The 26622-nt window shown below is 39.5% G+C and overlaps 1 protein-coding gene across 1 annotated transcript in view; it reads right to left on the bottom strand.

Moving 5' to 3' along the window:
* Positions 1–2907: 2907 nt before the first annotated feature.
* Positions 2908–26622, bottom strand: part of LOC110461415 (ribosomal RNA processing protein 1 homolog A-like) — a 56433-nt gene continuing 32718 nt past the window's right edge. Inside the window, exons 8-12 of the mRNA XM_021514858.1 lie at positions 24376–24473; positions 17762–17868; positions 14496–15325; positions 5909–5993; positions 2908–4908 (exon numbers count right to left, since the gene is read on the bottom strand). Coding sequence (XP_021370533.1) covers positions 4724–4908; positions 5909–5993; positions 14496–15325; positions 17762–17868; positions 24376–24473 — 1305 coding nt within the window. The 3' untranslated portion in view covers positions 2908–4723. The remainder of the gene's footprint in view (positions 4909–5908; positions 5994–14495; positions 15326–17761; positions 17869–24375; positions 24474–26622) is intronic.

Genomic DNA, 26622 nt, shown 5'->3' with positions numbered 1-26622 from the left:
CCACCATATAACCATATATACAATTGCTGAGTATAAAGAGAAGAATGCACATTTGCTTCCAGGATGGCCCTAGGGTCTGGCCCCACCCTTGGAGACATAGTCCCTGGGCCATAACTTTAAAACGGTTGAGATCCCCACCCCAAAACTATATATACAAATGCTGGGCATAAAGAGACGAATGCAGTCATGATATTAGAATAGACCCTGGGGACTGACCGAACCCCTTGGGACCTAGTTTCTTAGTCACAGCTTGGAAACAGTTGAGATCCCCACCCTATAGCCATATATACAATTGCTGGGCATAAAGAGATGAATGCACATATGCTTCCAGGATGTCTTTGGGGACTGCCCTACCCTTGGTGACTTAACCTCTTGGTCATAACTTCGAAATGGCTAAGATCCCCACCCAAAAACTATATATACAATTGTTGGGCATAAAGAGACGAATGCAGTCATGATATTAGAATTGACCCCAGGGTCTGCCCCACCCTTGCAGACTTAACGCCTGGGTCTTAACTTTGAAACAGTTGAGATCCTGGGCCACCTACAAATGCTGGGCAAAAAGAGACAAATGCAGTCATGATATTAGAATTGATCCTGGGGTCTGGCCACAAACCTAGGGACCTAGTTTCTGAGTCACAGCTTGGAAACAGTTGAGATCCCCACCCCATAACCATACATAAAATTTCTGGGCATGAAAAATCTAATACAGATATGCTACAAGGATTGGCCTTGGGGTCTGGCATATTTCCTTGGATCTCATTTGGAGAATATTTTGCCATGATTACTTAGATATCCAGGTGAGCGATACAGGCCCTCTGGGCCTCTTGTTTACATATTTGACCCATGTGACCTTAAAGTAGGTCAAGGTCATTTTAATGAGGAAACTTTATAGCACTCCATCCCAGGTACCTACTGGCCAAATATCATAACCCTAGGCCCTCAAGGCCCAGAAGTAGTCGCTCAAAGAAAAGGTTGACGGACAACAGACGGATGGACGACGGACAGCGCAGTACAGCATAAGCTCACTTGGCCCTTTGGGTGAGCTAAAAATGTTGACAGTGGACACAGTTCCATTCATCAGCTTGCTCAATTACTGCCGTCATAAATTTACAAAGTAAAACAGATCCTCTGGTGGTTTACTGTGAAATTCCAATAATAATGTTGCAACTTATTTTCATTTTCAGCAAGGAATCCCAGGCCTAATTTTATGACAGTCTTACATTTAAATCATTACCACAGCAAGTCTTCAATGGCATATTTTCAAGGAGCATGAACAAATAATATGTTAAGTTTTTTAGGAAGAAAATTAGAACTTTTTTTTCTTTTGTTATCATAAGTATAAATAATGCAATGCAATGGTTATTGTGAAAGTTGTGTATTTTCAAAGGCAGCTTATGATCCAGATTTTCTGCAAGGAATCGAAGGTTATTTTAATGATGGTACATACATCTCGTGATGGGTGCCAATATCCCTCGGAGATGTTTGAAGTAATCTGTCCAAAAAACTGAGCTTGACGTTTGGACTTCAAAAAGAATTGCAAGGAAGCAAAATATACAAGTACTATCATGTGAGTCTTGTTTCCTTCCACCTCCATATTTGCTGGGCTAACAGAAATGTAAATACCAGTGCAATACTCATTTGTTAGCGTTGCTTTGTTTTATTTCACCTTAAATACCTCTCCCATCAAGAGCCAGGGTCAAAGTCAGAGATCCACTTTGTCTTTGACCTTTGGACCCAAATCATCTGGACCTTTAACACAGTGACCCTGATCTTTGGTCAGTTGACTTATTCTTTAATTCCGACCAACTTTGCTTCATAGAACCTTTGGACCCTGTAACCTGGACCTTTGGTCAGTTGACTATGTGTTAAGTTCCAACCGACCTTGCTTCATAATGTCATAAAAAAAAAGTTCATCAGTGAAAAGATACAAAATTTGACTGTGACCTTTGAACCTAATGACCTTGACTTTTTACCTCAGTGTGTCTCTTTAATTCCGACTAACTTTGCTTCATAATGTCACGAAATGTTCACCAGTGAAAAGATACTAAATTTGACATTTACCTTTGACCCAGTGACCTTGACCTTAAGTCAGTTAACTCCTTGTTAAATTCCGACCAACTTTGCTTCATAATGTCATAAAAAAAATGTTCATCAGTGAAAAGATGCAAAATTCGACCTTGACCTTTGAACCTAATGACCTTGACTTTTTATCTCAGTGTGTATTTTTGTTAACTGAACATCTTGACCAAGTTTAATGTAAATCGGTAAATTAAATACCAAAGTTATCAGCCAGGAACAAAACTTGTGGACAGACGAACAGACAGAGTGATTACTATCTCTGATACGGGGCCCTAGCAAGCTCTGGGATCTTGGTGCCCACCATAGTACCATCTTCATTAGTTCTATGTCAGTTCAATCTTTTCTCTTATCTGTTTGATCAAGTAATGTAAACAGTAAATGCACCTTGAGGAATCTTTTGATCTAAACTTAATACTGCTGTGTATAAAAAGACAATCTTCAAAGTTAGTTTGCCTTTTTACATATTTACTTGTACAGTACTTAATGGGAAAGAAATAGAACCGATCACAGCAATATGAGAAAGATCTGTAAAGTTCTTCCTGGGAAATAGTGATAATATTCATGAAATGTCAAAATCCAAGATGACCACCTGCAACCATCTTGTTTTCTTGAATCAGTCTCAAAATAGTGGTTGGCCATTTTGTTTATCCTATCTCTCTCAAAACTAAACATGTATTACTAGGGACCAAGGGGAACGTACACATTTGGTTCTACAAGGGGAACAACGTACACATTTGGTTCTACAAGGGGAACAACGTACACATTTGAGAGCGATCCCTCTAGCACTATCTGATGATGGTGGGCTAAAAAAACACATACACTGACAACAATTAATAGGTTTATTTATCAATAATTACATAGCTTTCATGAATGTGTGTTGCTCTATGGTAGAATATGAAATAAACAAATAACTTTTGGAAAAATTGTCTAAACAAAATTCAATAAGGGAGACACAACTTCATATCATGATTATAATGTATACCAAGTTTCAAAGAGATCGGTCGGAAAATGTGCCACATCACCTTTATACCAGTGGCAGTGTGACCGAGCCTTAAGGGTGCCACACGATCTGTTTACACAAATGGACCCCTTAGCACAACAATGTATTTATTTCGGGGAAACAAATTATACTGGCCAAATAAAGTACTGATCATTTAACCAAAGTTCACAATAGTTATGATGACCAACTGAAACCCATACTGGATTTTGAATTTGCTCCAAAATAACAAGCAGTCTTCTGCACCACTCGCTAATCTCTTACAATTGATTTCAGCAAAATCAGTTCTGTAGTTCTTACCTGTGACCTCAAAAGTGGAAACAAAATTCATTTAAACAAACTTGACCGTAATCAAGCTTACGTTACAAGTCTATACACCTTATTGTCTATTTTCCATTTTATCATGAGACCTTAAAAAAAGAATTCTTTAAAATAGACTTGACAGCATTTTATCAAGCAAGCTACCTTATACTGGTGCAATATTGGAAATGAACATGTCTATAATATTAACTGATTATACTCTTACACATTACAACAAGTCACAATACAAACCGAAAGTGTGAAATAGACTCACAATGTATGTTCACTACCGATACAACATGTGGGAAGATTTGTTACACGCTACTTATATAATGTCAAGGCTAGCTGTAGGACTGCCATACAGACAAAACAGTCAGAAAATTAAGTTTGTTCTTTCAGATGAAAACAATGGTTTTCTGATGTTTGACGCTTGATGGAACTGGTAACCATAAAAAGCATGATCTTGTTCCCACAACCTGGCTGTTCTGAGCCAAATAGTACTACAAAAGAAGGATAAAATGACATGTTTGCTGGTATATCAATGAGTGCAATAAAACATCATAGAATGCATGTAGTATTGCATTAATGAAACAAGGGGTATACGTCTTATCAATTGTGGTAAGATAATTACATTCAAACTGCTTCAGGGGGCATAACTGTAATTACAGTCAGATAATGGTGGTTATACAACTTGTGTGGGCTCCTATGGTAAATTACCTTCCTATGAAGTTTCAAGTGCTGAGAATCACTCAAGATATTGAGCAGACACAAATTGAATAAAGAGGTATAACTCCGTATATTACTGTCGGAAAATAATGGTTGTCGAACTTGCTCCCGAGCTTTCATGGTAATTAATATAACCTTCCCATGAAGTTTTGAAGTTAATCCGTTACTTGAGGTATAGAGTGGACACTTCACATTTAATTATTACATATAGTAGGTTGGGTATTTATATTCATTGTTAAGATCATTTTAACCTCATGTTGGAGGGGGGAAATGTGAAAGTTAAACTGACGAATTTTTCCCTGTATACATTTCTCTTTCATTCCATCAGTCTACAAAAATAATAAATTTGATAGCCCTTCTCCAAAACAAGCTACAGTCAAAGTATTGTTACTCAAGACTTTGTGTATCAATATTTCACTCTTTATCATGAGCTAACAATAGCTCAGAGGTCATAAAGACACATCACATGATGTGCTTATCACTCCAAAACAGACAGAATACAAAGATTACAATGAAATTCATAACAAAGCTTCTCTAACAATATCACTTGCTGTAACCTACACATATGTATGTTTACTAAAAAGTGTAGCTCTTAAATTCCCATTCTTTACAATAGGTTTAAAAGAAGTCTGTGGCTCTAGGGCGTTTGGATGACCTTGGTGTAGAGGTTTCTTTATTCTTTGCTGCCTTGACCTTTGACCTTGTAGTACTTTCAGGTGTGAATTTCAGGATGCCCTGGTCAGGTGTTCTACTCGGGTTGAAGGCCTCCTCTTGACTTTCTATCAGTGTCTTTTTGTAGAACTCTGCAAGGGAAAACTAGATATATGTAAAACTGACATTAATGCCACTGTTGTCTCCTACTTAAGGAATGAAAGACCTTATCATTATTACTTCTACATATTTTAACACAATTTTTCAATTATATCTTAAAAAGTTTAAAGTAAGTAAATTAAAGTAATTTGCATTCAAAAATTTGAAAAATATCTGTTTGTAACTCCATCCCTACATAAGTTGTAACAACAGGCCCCAAATTGGCCTTAGCAGTTACACGAGTTGTAATTTAATTGTTATTTATTGTTGTGATGTAGAAATAAAAGGACATATAATGCTAATTAGTATGGTTTTTTTACTGCAGATTCACTGACACAATTTTGGAAAGTGATCATGTATACCATTTTAAGGCTGGTAATTGTTAGAACAGTAAAATAATAAAATACATCGCAAAATGACCATGTAAAATGTACTTCCTCTGAAAGGGGGGATATTGACCCATGAGTAATGAAATTCATTATTTTGATAAAACACCTTAAGACCACTCAATCTATCTAATTGCTATCTCATCATAATTATTCCAACCAAAGTTTGACCAATTTGTATACCCAAAAATATTATTTCCCTATATTAACTTTAGTTAAATTAACCCCCTCCCCAAGAAGGGAGAATTTAGATCCATGAATAGATTTTTGATTCTAGTACATCTGAGTCTTGAGAAGAAGATTTTTGAAATAATGGTTAATTATCCCTTTGGGACCCCATCCTGGTCCCTGGAGTCAGGGCAGAAACCCCAATTTTACATTTCAAAACTCTCTACCACAAAGGATCATTCTGACCAAGCTTGAAAAAATTCCATTCAGCGGTTCTTCTTCAGAAGTCAAAAATGTGATAAGTTTATGGACGATGGACAACAATGGAATGTGGTCGCTATAGATGATTTGTAGAAATACTCTAGCCAGCCACTTTAGGCTACTCTCTGGTGCCTTTTATAGAGTTTGTTATAATTGTCTACATTAGTATTACACTTACCTTTAGCCTGATTCTTGTTCATGTTAAAACTGACACGCTTCATGCTACCAGGAGTGGACAAGGTTGGTGACTCGGTCTCCGGATCCTAGCAAATAAAAAGGTGTCACTAAACACAGTGTCAGAGAAAGTTGGGGCTCAAAAAAGATTTTATGATTTTGTTATTAATAAAAAAAAGAAAAAAACCTTTTTGGAAGGAAAATTATCTTCAGTTCTTTTTAATAATTTGTGATCAGAAGTTTTATTCATATCATAATAATAATATACATTTGATATAGCACCCTATCTAGCTAGAATAAGCCACTCTAAAGCGCGTTACAGTACATAACTTAAAAAAATTTAAACAATTAATACAATTAGCATATACATTAATCAATACAATTGTTGAGGAATTCTCAGGAGCTGCCTTATCAGGTGCTAACTACTAGTCCTATGCCACTATCATCTCCCTATGTGTGTATGCCTGTGTGTGTGTGCTGGAGATGTATCGTATTCTGTTTGTAGTGGGACTGGTACTGTGCTGCCAACGGTATCAATTATAGCACCACTTTACTTGAATACTACAGTACAGATACCGCAACATTCCCCCCAGACCATTTTATGGGTTGTTGGAGATGTGTGGGCAGGAGAAAAACAATTTCTCTGAATATCCCATGAATATATCCCATGAATATCCCATGCGTACGACAACTTTGGGGATCATATGCCACATCAGTAGTTGTTCTGCAATTTATTTCTAGAGACAAAGTGATAACAAACTTTACTGTTCAAATGTAAGATGGCTGCCTGGCAGACATTTTCTTATGATCAGTCTCAAAGTAAAACATGCACAAAATATGGAGCATGGGGAAGCTACATACGAAATAAGATCTGTCCATTAATTCTTGAGAAATAATGAAAAAAATCTGCAAAGATTCATTGCCCGAAGTCTTGGATCCAAAACAGGAGGCCAAGCACAAGAACCAATACCAACCCCAGTGACATGATCGCCATGATCACTGACAGATCAATATTGTACTGACCAGTAGGCCAAGCACAAGAACTAATAACAACCCCAGTGACATGATCGCCATGATCCAGTAGGCCAAGCACAAGAACCAATACCAACCACAGTGACATGATCGCCATGATCACTGACAGATCAATATTGTACTGACCAGTAGGCCAAGCACAAGAACTAATAACAACCCCAGTGACATGATCGCCATGATCCAGTAGGCCAAGCACAAGAACCAATCCCAACCCCAGTGACATGATCGCCATGTTCTCCGACAGATCAATATTGTAGTGACCAGAAGGCCAAGCACAAGAACCAATACCAACCCCAGTGACCCGATCGCCATGTTCACCGACAGATCAATATGGTAGTGACCAGTAGGCCAAGCACAAGAACTAATAACAACCCCAGTGACAGGCCAAGCACAAGAACCAATACCAACCCCAGGGACATGATCGCCATGATCACCGACAGATCATTATTGTAGAGTGACCAGTAGGCCAAGCACAAGAACTAATAACAACCCCAGTGACAGGCCAAGCACAAGAACCAATACCAACCCCAGTGACACGATCGCCATGTTCACTGACAGATCAATATTGTAGTGACCAGAAGGCCAAGCACAAGAACCAATACCAACCACAGTGACATGATCGCCATGATCACTGACAGATCAATATTGGAGTCACCAGTAGAACCAATACCAACCCCAGTGACATGATCGATCGCCATGTTCACTGACAGATCAATATTGTAGTGACCAGTAGACCAAGCACAAGAACCAATACCAACCCCAGTAACATGATCGCCATGATCACTGACAGATCAATATTGGAGTCACCAGTAGAACCAATACCAACCCCAGTGACATGATCGCCATGATCCAGTAGGCCAAGCACAAGAACCAATCCCAACCCCAGTGACATGATCGCCATGAACACCGACAGATCAATATTGTAGTGACTAGTAGAACCAATACCAACCCAGGTGACATGATCGCCAGGATCACTGACAGATCAATATTGTAGTGACCAGTAGAACCAATACCAACCCAGGTGACATGATCGCCAGGATCACTGACAGATCAATATTGTAGTGGCCAGTAGGCCAAGCACAAGAACCAATCCCAACCCCAGTGACATGATCGCCATGTTGACCGACAGATCAATATTGTAGTGACCAGTAGAACCAATACCAACCCAGGTGACATGATCGCCATGATCACTGACAGATCAATATTGGAGTGACCAGTAGAACCAATACCAGCCCCAGTGACATGATCGCCATGTTCTCCGACAGATCAATATTGTAGTGACCAGTAGAACCAATACCAACCCAGGTGACATGATCGCCATGATCACTGACAGATCAATATTGTAGTGACCAGTAGGCCAAGCACAAGAACCAATGCCAACCCCAGTGACATGATCGCCATGAACACCGACAGATCAATATTGTAGTGACCAGTAGAACCAATACCAATCCCTGTGACACGATCGCCATGATCACTGACAGATCAATATTGCAGTGACCAGTAGTCCAAGCACAAGAACCAATACCAACCCCAGGGACATGATCGCCATGATCACCGACAGAACAATATTGTAGTGACCAGTAGAACCAATACCAATCCCAGTGACATGATCGCCATGATCACTGACAAATCATTATTGTAGTGACCAGTTGGCCAAGCACAAGAACCAATACCAACCCCAGGGACATGATCGCCATGATCACCGACAGAACAATATTGTAGTGACCAGTAGAACCAATACCAATCCCAGTGACACGATCACCATGATCACTGACAGATCAGTATTGTAGTGACCAGTAGGCCAAGCACACGAACCAATACCAACCCCAGTGACATGATTTCCATGTTCACCGACAAATCAATATTGTAGTGACCAGTAGGCCAGGCACAAGAACCAATGCCAACCCCAGTGACATGATCGCCATGAACACCGACAGATCTATATTGTAGTGACCAGTAGAACCAATACCAACCCCAGTGACACGATCGCCATGATCACTGACAGATCAATATTGCAGTGACCAGTAGTCCAAGCACAAGAACCAATACCAACCCCAGCGACATGATCGCCATGTTCACCGACAGATCAATATTGTGGGGACCAGTAGAACCAATACCAACCCCAGTGACATGATCTCCATGATCACCGACAGATCAATATTGTAGTGACTAGTAGAACCAATACCAACCCAGGTGACATGATCGCCATGATCACTGACAGATCAATATTGTAGCGACCAGTAGGCCAAGCACAAGAACCAATCCCAACCCCAGTGACATGATCGCCATGAACACCGACAGATCTATATTGTAGTGACCAGTAGAACCAATACCAACCCCAGTGACATGATTGCCATGTTCACCGACAAATCAATATTGTAGTGACCAGTAGGCCAAGCACAAGAACCAATACCAATCCCAGTGACATGATCGCCATGATCACTGACAGATCAATATTGCAGTGACCAGTAGGCCAAGCACAAGAACCAATACCAATCCCAGTGACATGATCGCCATGATCACTGACAGATCAATAATGTAGTGACCAGTAGGCCAAGCACAAGAACCAACACCAACCCCAGTGACATGATCGCCATGATCACTGACAAATCATTATTGTAGTGACCCGTTGGCCAAGCACACGAACCAATACCAACCCCAGTGACATGATCGCCATGTTCAACGACAGATCAATATTGTAGTGACCAGTAGAACCAATACCAACCCCAGTGACATGATCGCCATGATCACTGACAAATCATTATTGTAGTGACCAGTTGGCCAAGCACAAGAACCAATACCAACCCCAGTGACATGATCGCCATGATCACTGACAGATCAATATTGTAGTGACCAGTATGCCAAGCACAAGAACCAATACCAATCCCAGTGACACGATCGCCATGTTCACTGACAGATCTATATTGTAGTGACCAGTAGGCCAAGCACAAGAACTAATAACAACCCCAGTGACATGATCGCCATGATCTCTGACAGATCAATATTGTAGTGACCAGTAGGCCAAGCACAAGAACCAATACCAATCCCAGTGACACGATCGCCATGTTCACTGACAGATCAATATTGTAGTGACCAGTAGGCCAAGCACAAGAAACAATACCAATCCCAGTGACACGATCGCCATGTTCACCGACAGATCAATATTGTAGTGACCAGTAGGCCAAGCACAGGAACTAATAACAACCCCAGTGACATGATCGCCATGATCTCTGACAGATCAATATTGTAGTGACCAGTAGTGACCAGTAGGCCAAGCACAAGAAACAATACCAATCCCAGTGACACGATCGCCATGTTCACCGACAGATCAATATTGTAGTGAGCAGTAGGCCAAGCACAAGAACCAATACCAACCTCAGTGACATGAATGCCATGATCACCGACAGATCAATATTGTAGTGACAAGTAGGCCCTGCTCAACATGCTTACAGGAGTTCCTAGTCAATGAAACTCCTGGAACAGCATCTGAGCCCATTCTACTACACACTCTAATGAGCTGGCAGCACCACTTATAGACTTGTTCAACTTGTAGACTAAAAGATTGTCAGTGCATTGACCAAAACTGATATGCCATATACAACTTTGCCATCCTACAAATATCCCTAAAATTTCATTGAGCTATCTTTAAGTGAATTAAAGCTTAAGGTTATTGTCTTTTGATCTCAATGTAACCTTGAAATTGGGCATGTGAACCCCGAAATGGTATGCCACACAACACCTTTGCCATCCTACATAATATTCCTGATATTTTATTAGCCCACCATCATTTGATGGTGGGCTATTCAAATCGCACTGTGTCCGTGGTCCATCCTTAAACAATTCTTGTTATCGATATTGCTTAGGAAGTACCAAATAGATCTTTCTCAAATTTGTCATGTATGATCCCCTTGATCTGTAGTTGTGCATGTTTAATTTTGAGACTGATCGGATAAATAAAATGGCCAACATATTAAAGGTTTGTTATCGCTATTTCTCAGGAAGTACTAGAGAGATCTTTCCCAAATTTGTTATGTATACTCCCCTTGATCTGTAGTTGTGCATGTTTAGTTTTGAGAATGATCAGATAAACAAAATGGCCGATAGGCAGTCACCTTGGAATTTTCACAGTGAAGGTTTGTTATCGCTATTTCTCAGGAAGTTCTTGAGATATCTTTCTCAAATTTGACATGTAGGTTCCCCTTGGTATGTAGTTGTGCATGTTTTCTTATGAGACTGATCGGATAAACAAATCTTTGATTTTGACAGTTAAGGTTTGTTGGTGCTATATTTCCTAGGAAGTACTGGAGGGTTCTTACTCAAATGTTATAAGCAGGTTCCCTCCCCACTGTCCTTTATTGTTCATGTTTACTTTTGAAACTGATCAGATAAACAAACTGGCCGACCAGCGGCCATCTTCAATTATTTTACATTTAGTGCTATTTCTCAGGAATAACTAGGGATCTTTCTCAAATTTGATATGTAGGTTCCCCTTGATCCCTCGTTGTGCATGTTATATTTTGAAACTGATCATAACAACAAAATGCCCGAAGGAAGAACTAAACAGATCTTTCTCATATTGCAATGATCGGTTCTATTTCTTTCACATTAAGCATGTGCACTGTACTAGTAGATATGGCACTAATTTTTTAGTTCTGGAACCTGTATCGCGGAAATTACATATTCCACTCGTAGTCTGTAACACTGTACCTGGTTTTGAACTCGATTGTCTATGTTACGATACATCTACAGCAATAATTAGACGTTGACTCGGTAATAGTAGCAAATATTTGTTTAATATGAATTTTGCGTATACAGAAACTACACAACAAACCGGTGAAATCAAGCACATCACGATTGGAATGGTGCGCTAGCATTGTATAGGGAAATATAATTTTGTTTATAATACCGTAGGCGGAGGCGGTCCAAAGATCCAGAATACGGATAGGATCTTCGAAATATTGATTTTTTTTTGTTTTCCGAGCATTAATGCTACTTGATTTTAACATATATCAAATATAAGTGTGGGGACACGATAAAGAATCCATATTTTTGACGGTATGGATAATAATGACATAATTTTGCCTTTTACCAATTAAAATAGGAATAGGCAAAATGGGGTGGGGCAACGGAGTTTTAACTTCAAGCGAGCAAAATTGCAAAATTTTCACTGAGAACCCCACACTTTTTTATGCTTACGGAAAAGCATATATACTTGGCTGTCTTCTGTCAAAGTTTTATAAAACTGAAATGCGTTTTGACATTTTTGCTTATTTTTGATGCATTTGTTTGATGTAAATTTGCTAAAAATTGCATTTTGAAGAGAATGGATGGCCACTAAAATTGCATAAGTTTTGGAAATATAATTGTTTTTGTTTTATTTTTGCTTTTGATAGTTCATCACATAAATTTTTTTTTAAATATTAAACTTGGTGGTAACCTCAGTTTTGTAAATACTGTAGAAAACATATTTTTACTTAATTTTCATAATTTAGGAGAAAACTTGGCTACCTTTCAGCTCAATTATCTCAAAAAGCAAGTCAAGAACCCACTTTTTTCTTTTCATATATGGAATCTATGTAAAAAATGCAACAAAATAAGCCTACTTAGAAAACAAGAGGCCCAGAGGGCCTGTATCGCTCACCTGAATATAATTAACAAGTAATTGGTATGAAGTAAAGATATAGCACTCTATGGTAGGTGCTGTTAGTACATATGAAATTTCAGAAAGATCCATCCAGTACTTGAGATATAGAGAACAAACTTCAAACAGAGCCCCACCCCTATGCCCCTACGGGGGTCATACCCTCCAATTATACAAAATTGAGTAGCCGTCACCCAAGGATGCTCCACACTAAATAAGGATAAAATCCCTCAATCCCGATGGTCGGAGAAGGATTTTAAAGGGTTTACCTCTATTTTTCCTATTGGGCCCCGCCCTTCTGCCACCCTCGAAGACCACACCTACTGTTAATACAAAATTGAGTCCCCTTGGCCCAATGATGCTCCAGACTGAATTAGGATAAAATCCTTTAATCCCTATGGTAGAAGAAGGATTTTAAAGGTTTTACCTCTATTTTCCCTAGTGGGCCCCACCTCTCTGCCTACAGCGGGGTCAGACACACCGTTTATACAAAATTGGTTCCCCTTCACCCAAGAATGCTTCAGACCAAATATGGACAAAATCCTGCCATTCATACAGAAGAAGAAGGATTTTGAAGATTTACGTCTATTTCTCCTATTGGGCCCCCACCCCTCAGGTCCTAGGGGGGCCACACCCACCGTTTATACAAAATTGGTTCCCCACTACCCAATGATGCTCCACACCAAATATGGACCAAATCCTTTCATTCCTACAGAAGGATTTTAAAGAATAATTTGCTATGTTTCCCCAATTGGGCCCCAACGGCTCAGGCACCTGGGGGGCCAGATCCACGGTGTATACAAAATTGGTCCCCCTTCACCCAAGAATGCTTCAGACCAAATATTGAACAAATTCTTTCATTCCTACAGAAGAAGAAGGATTTTAAAGAATTTACGTCTATTTCCCCTATTGGGCCCTGCCCCTAAGCCCCAAGGGGGGCCAAACCCACCATTTATACAAACTTTGTTCCCCTTCGCCCAAGGATGCTTCTGACCATATATGGACCAAATCCTTTCATTCCTACAGAAGAAGAATGATTTTAAAGAATAGTTTGCTGTTTCCCCTATTGGGCCCCGTCCCTCAGGCCCCTGGTTCCCGACTACCTAAGGATGCTCCACACCAAATATGGACCAAATCCTTTCATTCCTACAGAAGAAGAAGGATTTTAAAGAATAATTTGCCATATTTCCCCTATTTGGCCCCGCCCCTCAGCCCCCAGGGGGGCAAGACCTACCATTTATACAAACTTTGTTCCCCTTCCCCCAAGGATGCTTCTGACCAAATATGGACCAAATCCTTTCATTCCTACAGAAGATGAAGGATTTTAAAGAATAATTTGCTAGATTTCCCCTTTTTGGCCCCGCCCCTCAGGCCCCTGGGGGGCCAGACCCACCATTCATGCTCCACATCAAATTTTGTTAAAATCCGCTCAGTGGTTTATGACTAGTAGTGTAAAGTTGACGGACGACGGACGCAGGAAGACGGACGACGGACGCTGCGGTATGGCATAAGCTCACCTTGGTCCTTCGGACCAGGTGAGCTAAAAATGACATGGGTTTTTCCAAAAGTATGGACCCATCTTAACATGACTCGATCAAATAGACCTTTGACATCAACGTGACCTTGGCCTTGAAAGGATGTCATACTACATTTTTATCCCAAAAATTGAAAGGCCAACTAAATGAAAGATTCCGACCACTAACAAAAAGCGATTTGAAAAGTCCTAATGATGGTAGCTGGCTTAAAACGTTTGACACCCCTCAGGATGAATGCCATGGAACAATATTATTGTTAAGGTCACTTGCATTTGCTATTATGGCAAGTGAACTAAAACAACGCGATATGATTATCTGTGACTAAGAGATCTGGTCATCTACAGTACACATGTATATACATATCTACATGTGTATATACATACCTTCCTCTTCTTGTCAGATTTTGGTGTAGACTTAGCGCTAGCTTTCCTGAGAAATGCTGGTGGTGTGGATAAACCCACATCAAACTTGGCAAACTGAGAACCAGCAGATTTCTGTTCTGACAATGGCGCCTTTATTTTTCCCTTGTACTTTTTGTTTGGTATCCAGATTTCTACCTCTTTCTGTAAAAGAGTTCCAGCCTCTTTATCAGTTGTATCCTTTGCACTTGTCATCTGCACCTTAGAATTTCCAGCCCCTACATCCCCCTTTTTCACCTTTCTGGTCTTCACTTTTGTGAGACTCTGTACAGACTCCTCCATGTCTAGTCCTGATGGCTCATTAAATAACGAGGGAGTGGAGGTGTCTGTTGGTGTCGGTTGATCTGAAACAGACCACTGCTTGGCTCTTTTTTTCTTTGTCCGACTACCAGCACTTGTCACTTGTGACATAACATCACCTTCAATGTCAGCTACTTTCTTCTTCTTTTTTCCACTGTGTAGTTTATAAGTACTGTTATCTATCTGGGATTCATTCAAATTAGAGCTACTGTCAGCAGTGTCTGTTGATATTTTCTCTGAAGTGATCTGCTCTTTCTTGTTCTTCTTCTTTTTATTGTTGTTATTTGTTTCACCTTTGTTATTCATTCTGAGTACATTTGCACTCAGTGTTGATTCATTTAAAAACATTTCATCAGTACGTTGCTTCTTTGTTTTTTCTCCTCCTCCACTCTTATCCGTATTAATGATCACATCCTCAGATTTCCATTTCTTGTTTGGTGTTACCTCCCCTTCTTCATCTTCTTCTGAATTGTTAGAATCTGCTGAAGATTTTCCTGTAACAGAAAAAATATAATTTATTCAAAACATCTATAACAGAGGCCCAGTGGCTATTTGATAACTCCCCTGATCTTTAACACATATTTTATTTAAGATATGTAGAATATGGTACAGAAATATATATCATAAAAGTATAATCAGATGAGAATAGGTAAAAATTTAGTAAGGAGTCCACTACTGGATCAGGCCAGTATCACAACAGTATGGCTATACCTTATATACCCCACTACTGGATCAGGTCAGTATCACAACAGTGTGGCTATACCTTATATACACCACAACTGGATCAGGCCATTATCACAACAGTATGGCTATACCTTATATACCCCACTACTGGATCAGGTCAGTATCACAACAGTGTGGCTATACCTTATATACACCACTACTGTATCAGGTCAGTATCACAACAGTATGGCTATACCTTATATACGCCACTACTGGATCAGGCCAGTATCACAACAGTATGACTATACCTTATATACAATATCATAAAAGTATAATCAGATGAGAATAGGTAAAAATTTAGTAAGGAGTCCACTACTGGATCAGGACAGTATCACAACAGTATGGCTATACCTTATATACGCCACTACTGGATCAGGCCAGTATCACAACAGTATGACTATACCTTATATACAATATCATAAAAGTATAATCAGATGAGAATAGGTAAAAATTTAGTAAGGAGTCCACTACTGGATCAGGCCAGTATCACAGCAGTATGGCTATACCTTATATACACCACTACTTGATCAGGTCAGTATCACAACAGTATGGCTATACCTTATATACGCCACTACTGGATCAGGTCAGTATCAGAACAGTGTGGCTATACCTTATATACACCACTACTGTATCAGGTCAGTATCACAACAGTATGGCTATACCTTATATAAACCACAACTGGATCAGGTCAGTATCACAACAGTATGGCTAAACCTTATATACACCACTACTACTGGATCAGGCCAGTATCACAGCAGTATGGTTATACCTTATATACACCACAACTGGATCAGGTCAGTATCACAAGAGTATGGCTATACCTTATATACACCACTACTTGATCAGGTCAGTATCACAACAGTATGGCTATACCTTATATAAACCACAACTGGATCAGGTCAGTATCACAACAGTATGGCTAAACCTTATATACACCACTACTACTGGATCAGGCCAGTATCACAACAGTATGGTTATACCTTATATACACCACAACTGGATCAGGCCATTATCACAACAGTATGGCTATACCTTATATACGCCACTACTGGATCAGGCCAGTATCACAACAGTATGACTATACCTTATATACAATATCATAAAAGTATAATCAGATGAGAATAGGTAAAAATTTAGTAAGGAGTCCTCTACTGGATCAGGCCAGTATCACAACAGTATGACTATACCTTATATACAATATCATAAAAGTATAATCAGATGAGAATAGGTAAAAATTTAGTAAGGAGTCCTCTACTGGATCAGGCCAGTATCACAACAGTATGACTATACCTTATATACAATATCATAAAAGTATAATCAGATGAGAATAGGTAAAAATTTAGTAAGGAGTCCTCTACTGGATCAGGCCAGTATCACAACAGTATGGATATACCTTATATACACCACAACTGGATCAGGCCATTATCACAACAGTATGGCTATACCTTATATACCCCACTACTGGATCAGGTCAGTATCACAACAGTGTGGCTATACCTTATATACACCACTACTGTATCAGGTCAGTATCACAACAGTATGGCTATACCTTACATACACCACTACTGGATCAGGTCAGTATCACAACAGTTTGGCTATACCTTATATACACCACTACTGGATAAGGTCAGTATCACAACAGTATGGTAATACCTTATATACACCACTACTGGATCAGGTCAGTATCACAACAGTTTGGCTATACCTTATATACACCACAACTGGATCAGGTCAGTATCACAAGAGTATGGCTATACCTTATATACACCACTACTTGATCAGGTCAGTATCACAACAGTATGGTTATACCTTATATACACCACAACTGGATCAGGCCATTATCACAACAGTATGGCTATACCTTATATACGCCACTACTGGATCAGGCCAGTATCACAACAGTATGACTATACCTTATATACAATATCATAAAAGTATAATCAGATGAGAATAGGTAAAAATTTAGTAAGGAGTCCTCTACTGGATCAGGCCAGTATCACAACAGTATGGTTATACCTTATATACACCACTACTGGATCAGGCCAGTATCACAACACTGTAGCTATACCATACATACATTCACTACTGGATCAGGTCAGTATCACAACACTGTTGCTATACCATAAATACATTCACTATTGGATCAGGCCAGTAGCACAAGAGTATGGTTATACCTTATATATATAACAGTTTAAATGGTGTCTCACCTTTCCTTTTCTTTGGTCTTTTCTTTCTCTTCTGCCGCAGCCTCTTACTGATGCCAGGGGCAATATCTTCATCTCTGGTGATGGCACCCTCATCCAGATCTCGGAACCTGACAGATACAACCACAGAGGGACATACAAACTATATACCGGTAGATCTTAAACACAGGGGGACATACAAACTATATACATGTGCGGATATGATCTTAACCACAGAGGGCTCAGCCCCCAGGGGGGCAAGACCTACCATTTATACAAACTTTGTTCCCCTTCCCCCAAGGATGCTTCTGACCAAATATGGAACAAATCCTTTCATTCCTACAAAAGAAGTAGGATATTAAAGATTTTGCTATATTTCCCCTATTGGGCCCTGCCCCTCAACCCCCAGGGAGGCCAGACCCACCGTTTATACAAAATTGGTTCCCCTTCCCCCAAGGATGCTTCTGACCAAATATGGAACAAATCCTTTCATTTCTACAAAAGAAGAAGGATATTAAAGAATTTGCTATATTTCCCCTATTGGGCCCTGCCCCTCAACCCCCAGGGAGGCCAGACCCACCGTTTATACAAAATTGGTTCCCCTTCCCCCAAGGATGCTTCTGACCAAATATGGAACAAATCCTTTCATTTCTACAAAAGAAGAAGGATATTAAAGAATTTGCTATATTTCCCCTATTGGGCCCTGCCCCTCACCCCCCAGGGAGGCCAGCCCCACCGTTTATACAAAATTGGTTCCCCTTCGCCCAAGGATGCTTCATACTGGACATACAAACTATATACATGGGTGGATATGATCTTAACCTCAGAGGGACATATAAACAAGAGGCCCAGAGGGCCTGTATCGCTCACCTGAATATGTTTAAAATAATTGGTATGAAGGTATAGCACTTGATGGTAGGTGCTGTAAGTACATATGAAATTTTAGAAAGATCCATCCAGTACTTGAGATATATGAGGGACATACAAACTATATACCGCTAGATCTTAACCACAGAGGGGACATATAAACTATACAAGAGGCCCAAGAGGGCCTGTATCGCTCACCTGAATATGTTTAAAATAATTGGTATGAAGGTATAGCACTTCATGGTAGGTGCTGTAAGTACATATGAAATTTTAGAAAGATCCATCCAGTACTTGAGATATATGAGGGACATACAAACTATATACATGTGGGGATATGATCTTAACCACAGAGCGACATATAAACTATATACATTTTAAAGAATAGTTTGCTGTTTCCCCTATTGGGCCCTGCCCCTCACCCCCCAGGGAGGCCAGCCCCACCGTTTATACAAAATTGGTTCCCCTTCCCCCAAGGATGCTTCTGACCAAATATGGAACAAATCCTTTCATTCCTACAAAAGAAGTAGGATATTAAAGATTTTGCTATATTTCCCCTATTGGGCCCTGCCCCTCAACCCCCAGGGAGGCCAGACCCACCGTTTATACAAAATTGGTTCCCCTTCGCCCAAGGATGCTTCATACTGGACATACAAACTATATACATGAGTGGATATGATCTAAACCACAGAGGGACATACAAACTATATACTGCTAGATCTTAACCACAGAGAGATATATAAACTATATACATTTTAAAGAATAGTTTGCTGTTTCCCCTATTGGGCCCTGCCCCTCAACCCCCAGGGAGGCCAGACCCACCGTTTATACAAAATTGGTTCCCCTTCGCCCAAGGATGCTTCATACTGGACATACAAACTATATACCGGAAGATATTAAACACAGAGGGACAGACAAACTATATACATGAGTGGATATGATCTAAACCACAGAGGGACATAAAAACTATATACCGGTAGATCTTAACCACAGAGGGACAAATAAACTATATACACGTGTGGATATGATCTTAACCACAGAGGGACATATAAACTAAATACCGGTAGATCTTAACCACAGAGGGATATATAAACTATATACATGTGTGGATATGATCTTAACCACAGAGGGACATATAAACTATATACCGGTAGATCTTAACCACAGAGGGGACATATAAACTATACAAGAGGCCCAAGAGGGCCTGTATCGCTCACCTGAATATTTAAGCAGTCATAGCAAAATATTCTCATTAAATATTATATTGCACTAAAAATATTTCCCTCGCAAACTTTGTTGGCTCCATCTGTTGAAACTACCAGCAAAATATTATTATAAGATTCTATGCTTTTTGATTCTTCTTCAGAAGTTGCTTGACATATTTTTCCCTGTGATCTTGTAAGTAGGTCAATGTCATTTTCCTTCTCAAATTGGTTAGCTCTATTCCAAAAAGCTACCAGCCAAATCTTATGAATCCATTCCTTTTAGTTCTCAAGAACAAATCCATTAAAATGTTGTTGACCTCTGTGACCTCTAAAGTAGGTTGAGGTCATTTTCATTTGCAAACTTTGGTGAGCTCTATCCCGGGAAGTCACCAGCCAAATATTATAATTTTATGCCTTTTAATTCTTCAGAAGAAGCTGTTTGAACTGTTTGACATATTTGAACGCTGTGACCTTGAAAGTAGGTCAAGGTCATTTTCATTCGCAAACTTTGTTTGGCTCTTTCCCAGGAAGCCACCTGCCAAATATTAAGATTTTATAACTACCAGTTCTTCAGAAGAAGTCGTTTAAAGTGTTTGACATATCTGCCTCATGTGACCTTAAAAGAAGGTCAAGGTCATTTTCATTCTCAAACTTTGTTCGGCTCTTTCCTAGGAAGCTACAAGCCAAATATAGAGATTATATACCTTTCAGTTCTTCAGAAGAAGTCGTTTGAAGTGTCTGACACATTTGACTCCTGTGACCTTGAAAGAAGGTCAAGGTCATTTTCATTCTCAAACTTTGTCGGGCTCTATCCAAGGAAGCCATCAATCAAAAATAAAGATTCTATACCTTTCAGTTCTTCAGAAGAAGTCATTTGAAGCTTTTGACATATTTGACCCCTGTGACCTTGAAAGTAGGTCAAACTAATTTTCATTCTCAAACTTTGTTGGTCTCTATCCCAGGAAGCCACCAGCCAAATATAAAGATTCTATACCTTTCAGTTCTTCAGAAGAAGTCGTTTGAAGTGTTTGACACATTTGACCCCTGTGACCTTGAAAGTAGGTCAAGGTCATTTTCATTCTCAAACTTTGTTGGGCTCTATCCCAGGAAGCCATCAGCCAAATATGAAGATTATATACCTTTTAGTTCTTCAGAAGAAGTCGTTTGAAGTTTTTGACATATATGACCCATGTGACCTTGAAAACAGGTCAAGGTCATTTTCGTTCTCAAACTTTGTAGGGCTCCAACCAACGAAGATTTCAGTCAAATATCATGACTCTAGGCCTGTTCGTTCTTCAGAAGAAGTTGTTTAAAGGAAAAGTTGACGGACGAGGACGGACGAGGACGGACGGACGGACGGACAGACGGACGGACGGACAGACGGACGGACGGACAGACAATGGACGGACGACAGACGCCACACCACGGCATAAGCTCACATGGCACTTCGTGCCAGGTGAGCTAATAATGGTAGATCTTAACAACAGAGGGACATATAAACAAGAGGCCCAGAGGGCCTGTATCGCTCACCTGAATATGTTTAAAATAATTGGTATGAAGGTATAGCACTTCATGGTAGGTGCTGTAAGTACATATGAAATTTTAGAAAGATCCATCCAGTACTTGAGATATATCGAGAAAAACCTTCAAACAGAGCCCCACCCCTATGCCCCTAGGGGGGTCATACCCACCGTTTATACAAAATTGAGTCTCCTTGACCCAAGGATGCTCCAGACTAAATTAAGAAAAAATCCCTTAATACCTATGGTAGAAGAAGGATTTTAAAGGTTTTACCTCTTTTTCCCCTATTGGGCCACGCCTCTCTGCCTTCAGGGGGTTAGACACACGGTTTATACAAAATTGGTTCCCCTTTGCCCAAGGATGCTTCATACTAAATTTGGACAAAATCCTGGCAATCTTACAGAAGAAGGATTTTGAAGAATTTGCTGTTTGCCCTATTTGGCCCCTCCCTTCTGCCCCCAGGGGGACCAGACCCACCATTTATACAAAATTTGTTCCACTTCCCCCAAAGTTGCTTCTGACCAAATATGGAACAAATCCTTTCATTCCTACAAAAGAAGTAGGATATTAAAGATTTTGCTATATTTCCCCTATTGGGCCCTGCCCCTCAACCCCCAGGGAGGCCAGACCCACCGTTTATACAAAATTAAGTCTCCTTGGCCCAAGGATGCTCCAGACAAAATTAAGAAAAAATCCCTTAATCTCTATGGTAGAAGAAGGATTTAAAAGGTTTTACCTCTATTTGCCCTATTGGGCCCCACCTCTCTGCCTTCAGGGGGTTAGACACATGGTTTATACAAAATTGGTTCCCCTTCGCCCAAGGATGCTTCATACTAAATTTGGACAAAATCCTGGCATTCCTACAGAAGAAGGATTTTGAAGAATTTGCTGTTTCCCCTATTTGGCCCCTCCCTTTTGCCTGCAGGGGGGCCAGACCCACCATTTATACAAAATTTGTTCCACTTCCCCCAAAGATGCTTCTGACCAAATATGGAACAAATCCTTTCATTTCTACAAAAGAAGAAGGATATTAAAGAATTTGCTATATTTCCCCTATTGGGCCCTGCCCCTCAACCCCCAGGGAGGCCAGACCCACCGTTTATACAAAATTGGTTCCCCTTCCCCCAAGGATGCTTCTGACCAAATATGGAACATTTGATAAAGAAAAAGATTACACAGCTGGTCTACAAAACATACCCAAGTATCATGACTCTAGTCCAAATGGTTCTTAGGATATTGTTGTTTCAATTTTTGAAACCACAGAGGGACTTATAAACTATATACAGGTTTGGATATGATCTTAACCACAGAGGGGACATTATTAGCTATCTCTGGGTAGTGAGGTTAGGAGGGGGCCTGTAGGCTCAGGGTCTATGAGCCAGTAGACCCCTCCTAGCCCAGAGATAACAAATTTGTTACCCTTACAATCTTTTATTACTTGTTTTTCTACATTATAATTAAGTCACTTTGTGAGTTTGAATTGTACTTGACTGCTACCAAAATAGCATCTACCAGACACCTTTTAGGACTGTCAGTTTTGATTTTAGAACTGATTTTCTGTTATTGCAAGTACGGACTCGGGTTTCAGCTGAAGTACAATATACAATTCTTTACTTTTTAGCCCTCCTGGCACGAAGTGGTGCGGAGTCAATATTTTACTTTAAACAACTTCTTCTGAATAACCAAAATTACCAGGGTGATGATATTTGGCCAGTAGCATGCTGGAATGAAGGGCTACCAAGTCTGTTCAAATAAATGACATTCACCCATTTTCAAGGTCACAGGGGTCAATTGTCTTAAAAAATCTTTAAACAACTTGATATTAAGGCAGTAACATGCTAGGATAAAGGGCTACTAAGTTTTGTTAAAATGAATGACCTTTACCCAAATTCAAGGTCACAGGAGTCAAATATGTCTAAAACCTTTAAACAACTTCTTCTCAATAACCAAGAGGCCTAGGACGATGCTATTTGACCAGTAGCATGCTGTAATAGAGGGCTACCAAGTTTGTTCAAATAAATGACCTTCACCCATTTTCAAGGTCACAGGGGTCAAATATGTTTAAAAACTTTAAACAACTTTTTCTGAATAACCAAGAGGCATTGGCTAATGACATTTGGCCAGTAACATGCTGGGATGAAGGGCTACCAAGTTAATTCAAATGAATTACCTTCATCTATTTTCAAGGTCACAGGGGTCAAATAGGTTTAAAAACTTTAAACAACTTCTTCTGAATAACCAAAAGGCCGAGGCTAATGACATTTGGCCAGTAACATGCTGGGATGAAGGGCTACCAAGTTAATTCAAATGAATTACCTTCATCTATTTTCAAGGTCACAGGGGTCAAATAGGTTTAAAAACTTTAAACAACTTCTTCTGAATAACCAAAAGGCCTAGGATAATGATAGTTGGCCATTAACATGCTGGGATGAAGGGCTACCAAGTGTGTTTAAATGAATGACCTTTGCTCATATTCAAGGTCACAGGGATCAAATATGTTTAAATCTTTAAATGACTTGTTCTGAATATTCAAAAGTTCCAGGGTAATGATATTTAGCCAGGTCGCAGGCGTCATATGTTTAAATGATTTAATAGATTCAAATGGATCAAACACAGATATTTTGCCTGTAGCTGTATATTAGTCCACTTTTAAGATTACAAGTGTGAGATTAATTCCAGGTGAGCAATTCATAGAGGTCAAATGCAGAGGGGAAAATCATCTCTTAGGGAATGACAAATACCCATCAAAGGAATATCACCATTCCTATTTCATACTTCAGCTCCAATTTCTGTTGTTTTCATCGGCCTATGTGTGCATAAACAGAAAGCCTGCAGCTTTATCCCCTCAACAAAACTTCATTTATAATATTTGTATGGTATCCCACTACACTACAGCCATTTCATAATAGACACATCTTATTTATATATCAGGAATTGACTTTCCCTTAACATAGACCTTTTTTATATTTTGATGTCCAGGGTCACTTATATATATAATACTTGAACAGCTAGTATTACATATAATAAAGCACAGATAAATTTACTTACTTTTGCACCCAGTCGTAAATGATGGTTCGATTTCTGGTGCGACACAACTTGCCACTGCCGAGTTGGAACAGACGATCAGCGATGACACTGTAGTCGTACTGTAGACAGACAGGTTATAATGTTACTGGTAGTCGTCCTGTAGACAGACAGGTTATAATGTTCCTGGTAGTCGTACTGTAGACAGACAGCTTATAATGTTACTGGTAGTCGTACTGTAGACAGAACGGTTATAATGTTACTGGTAGTCGTCCTGTAGACAGAAAGGTTATAATGTTACTGGTGGTCGTACTGTAGACAGAAAGGTTATAATGTTACTGGTAGTAGTACTGTAGACAGAAAGGTTATAATTTTACTAGTAGTCGTACTGTAGACAGACAGGGTATAATGTAACTGGTAGTCGTACTGTAGACAGAAATGTTATAATGTTACTGGTAGTCGTACGGTAGACAGACAGGTTATAATGTTACGGGTAGTCGTACTGTAGACAGAAATGTTATAATGTTACTGGTAGTCGTCCTGTAGACAGAAAGGTTATAATGTTACTCGTAGTCGTACTGTAGACAGACAGCTTATAATGTTACTGGTAGTCGTACTGTATGCATAAAGGTTATAATGTTACTGGTAGTCGAACTGTAGACAGACAGGTTATAATGTTCCTGGTAGTCGTACTGTAGACAGAAATGTTATAATGTTACTGGTAGTCGTCCTGTAGACAGACAGGTTATAATGTTACGGGTAGTCGTACTGTAGACAGAAATGTTATAATGTTACTGGTAGTCGTACGGTAGACAGACAGGTTATAATGTTCCTGGTAGTCGTACTGTAGACAGAACGGTTATAATGTTACTGGTAGTCGTCCTGTAGACAGAAAGGTTATAATGTTACTGGTAGTCGAACTGTAGACAGACAGGTTATAATGTTACTGCTAGTCGTACTGTAGACAGAAAGGGTATAATGTTACTGGTAGTTGTACTGTAGACAGACAGGGTATAATGTAACTGGTAGTCGTACTGTAGACAGAAATGTTATAATGTTACTGGTAGTCGTACTGTAGGCAGACAGGTTATAATGTTACTGGTAGTGGTACTGTAGACAGACAGGTTATAATGTTCCTGGTAGTCGTACTGTAGACAGAGAGGTTATAATGTTACTGGTAGTCTTACTGTAGACAGACAGGTTATAATGTTACGGGTAGTCGTACTGTAGACAGAAATGTTATAATGTTACTGGTAGTCGTCCTGTAGACAGAAAGGTTATAATGTTACTGGTAGTTGTACAATAGACAGACCTGTTTTATTTGTTACTAGTAAACAAGAGGCCCAAGGGCCTTAGCGGTCACCTTTATTTATGGGTAGTTCATTTTCATTGTTGAGATGTAATAATGAAATTAACATGTAAACAAAGTGAAATACAATATTTGTCATGTCACCAAAGGATAAGAACTTTCAAAACTATTCAATTTTTTTTTTGCTATTGAGAAATATAATTTCTATTGTTATTTAGGCAATTTTCCTCTTTGGCCAACCCCTGGGATAGGTCAGGATCTTACTTTCTGATAATATTTGATTTCATTATAACTACTCCAACCAAGAATTATTCCTTGCTGAAATGGACAAACTATAGTCAGAAGTGTTATTTCCCTCTATAAACCAAGGAGAACAGATGACCAAAGGGTAATAAAACTAACAATTTATATAATGCACCTAAGGGCATTTCATCCATAAAAGAAACTTGGATCCTATACGTTTGAGTGCAGAGATTTTTCAAATATCAGCCATTTTCCCCTTTTTGGCCCCTACCCTCCAGCCCCTGGGGCTAGGATGGATTTTATTATTTCATACTGTCTAATTGCCATCTCATCACAATTATTCCAACCAAGTTTGAATAATTTCCTGTCGAGATTAGACAAAATATACCAACAAGAGGCCCATGGGCCTTAACGGTCACCTGATATATTTATACAGAGAGTTGATTTCGTTTTTAACATGAACAGAAATATTATTCAAAGTGACAAAAAACAATAAAACCACCTTATTCAATATCAAGCATACAGATTTCAGACTAAAAAGGATTTGAAACTAGCACCTCTGATTCTAAACAAGGAAAATGAAGAAATTTTAGCACACTGACTCCCTTGAGCCCCACCCTACAGCCCTTGGGGGTAGGGCTGGCTCAAAATTTTCAAAGTATCAAACTGTCAACTCAAGGTTATAATTCCAATCAAGTTATTAACATGTAATATTCAAA

Source organism: Mizuhopecten yessoensis, unplaced genomic scaffold, assembly GCF_002113885.1.
Source record: "Mizuhopecten yessoensis strain PY_sf001 unplaced genomic scaffold, ASM211388v2 scaffold10613, whole genome shotgun sequence".
Taxonomy (NCBI): Eukaryota; Metazoa; Mollusca; class Bivalvia; order Pectinida; family Pectinidae; genus Mizuhopecten; species Mizuhopecten yessoensis.
This window is presented reverse-complemented; position numbering and strand designations above follow the sequence as displayed.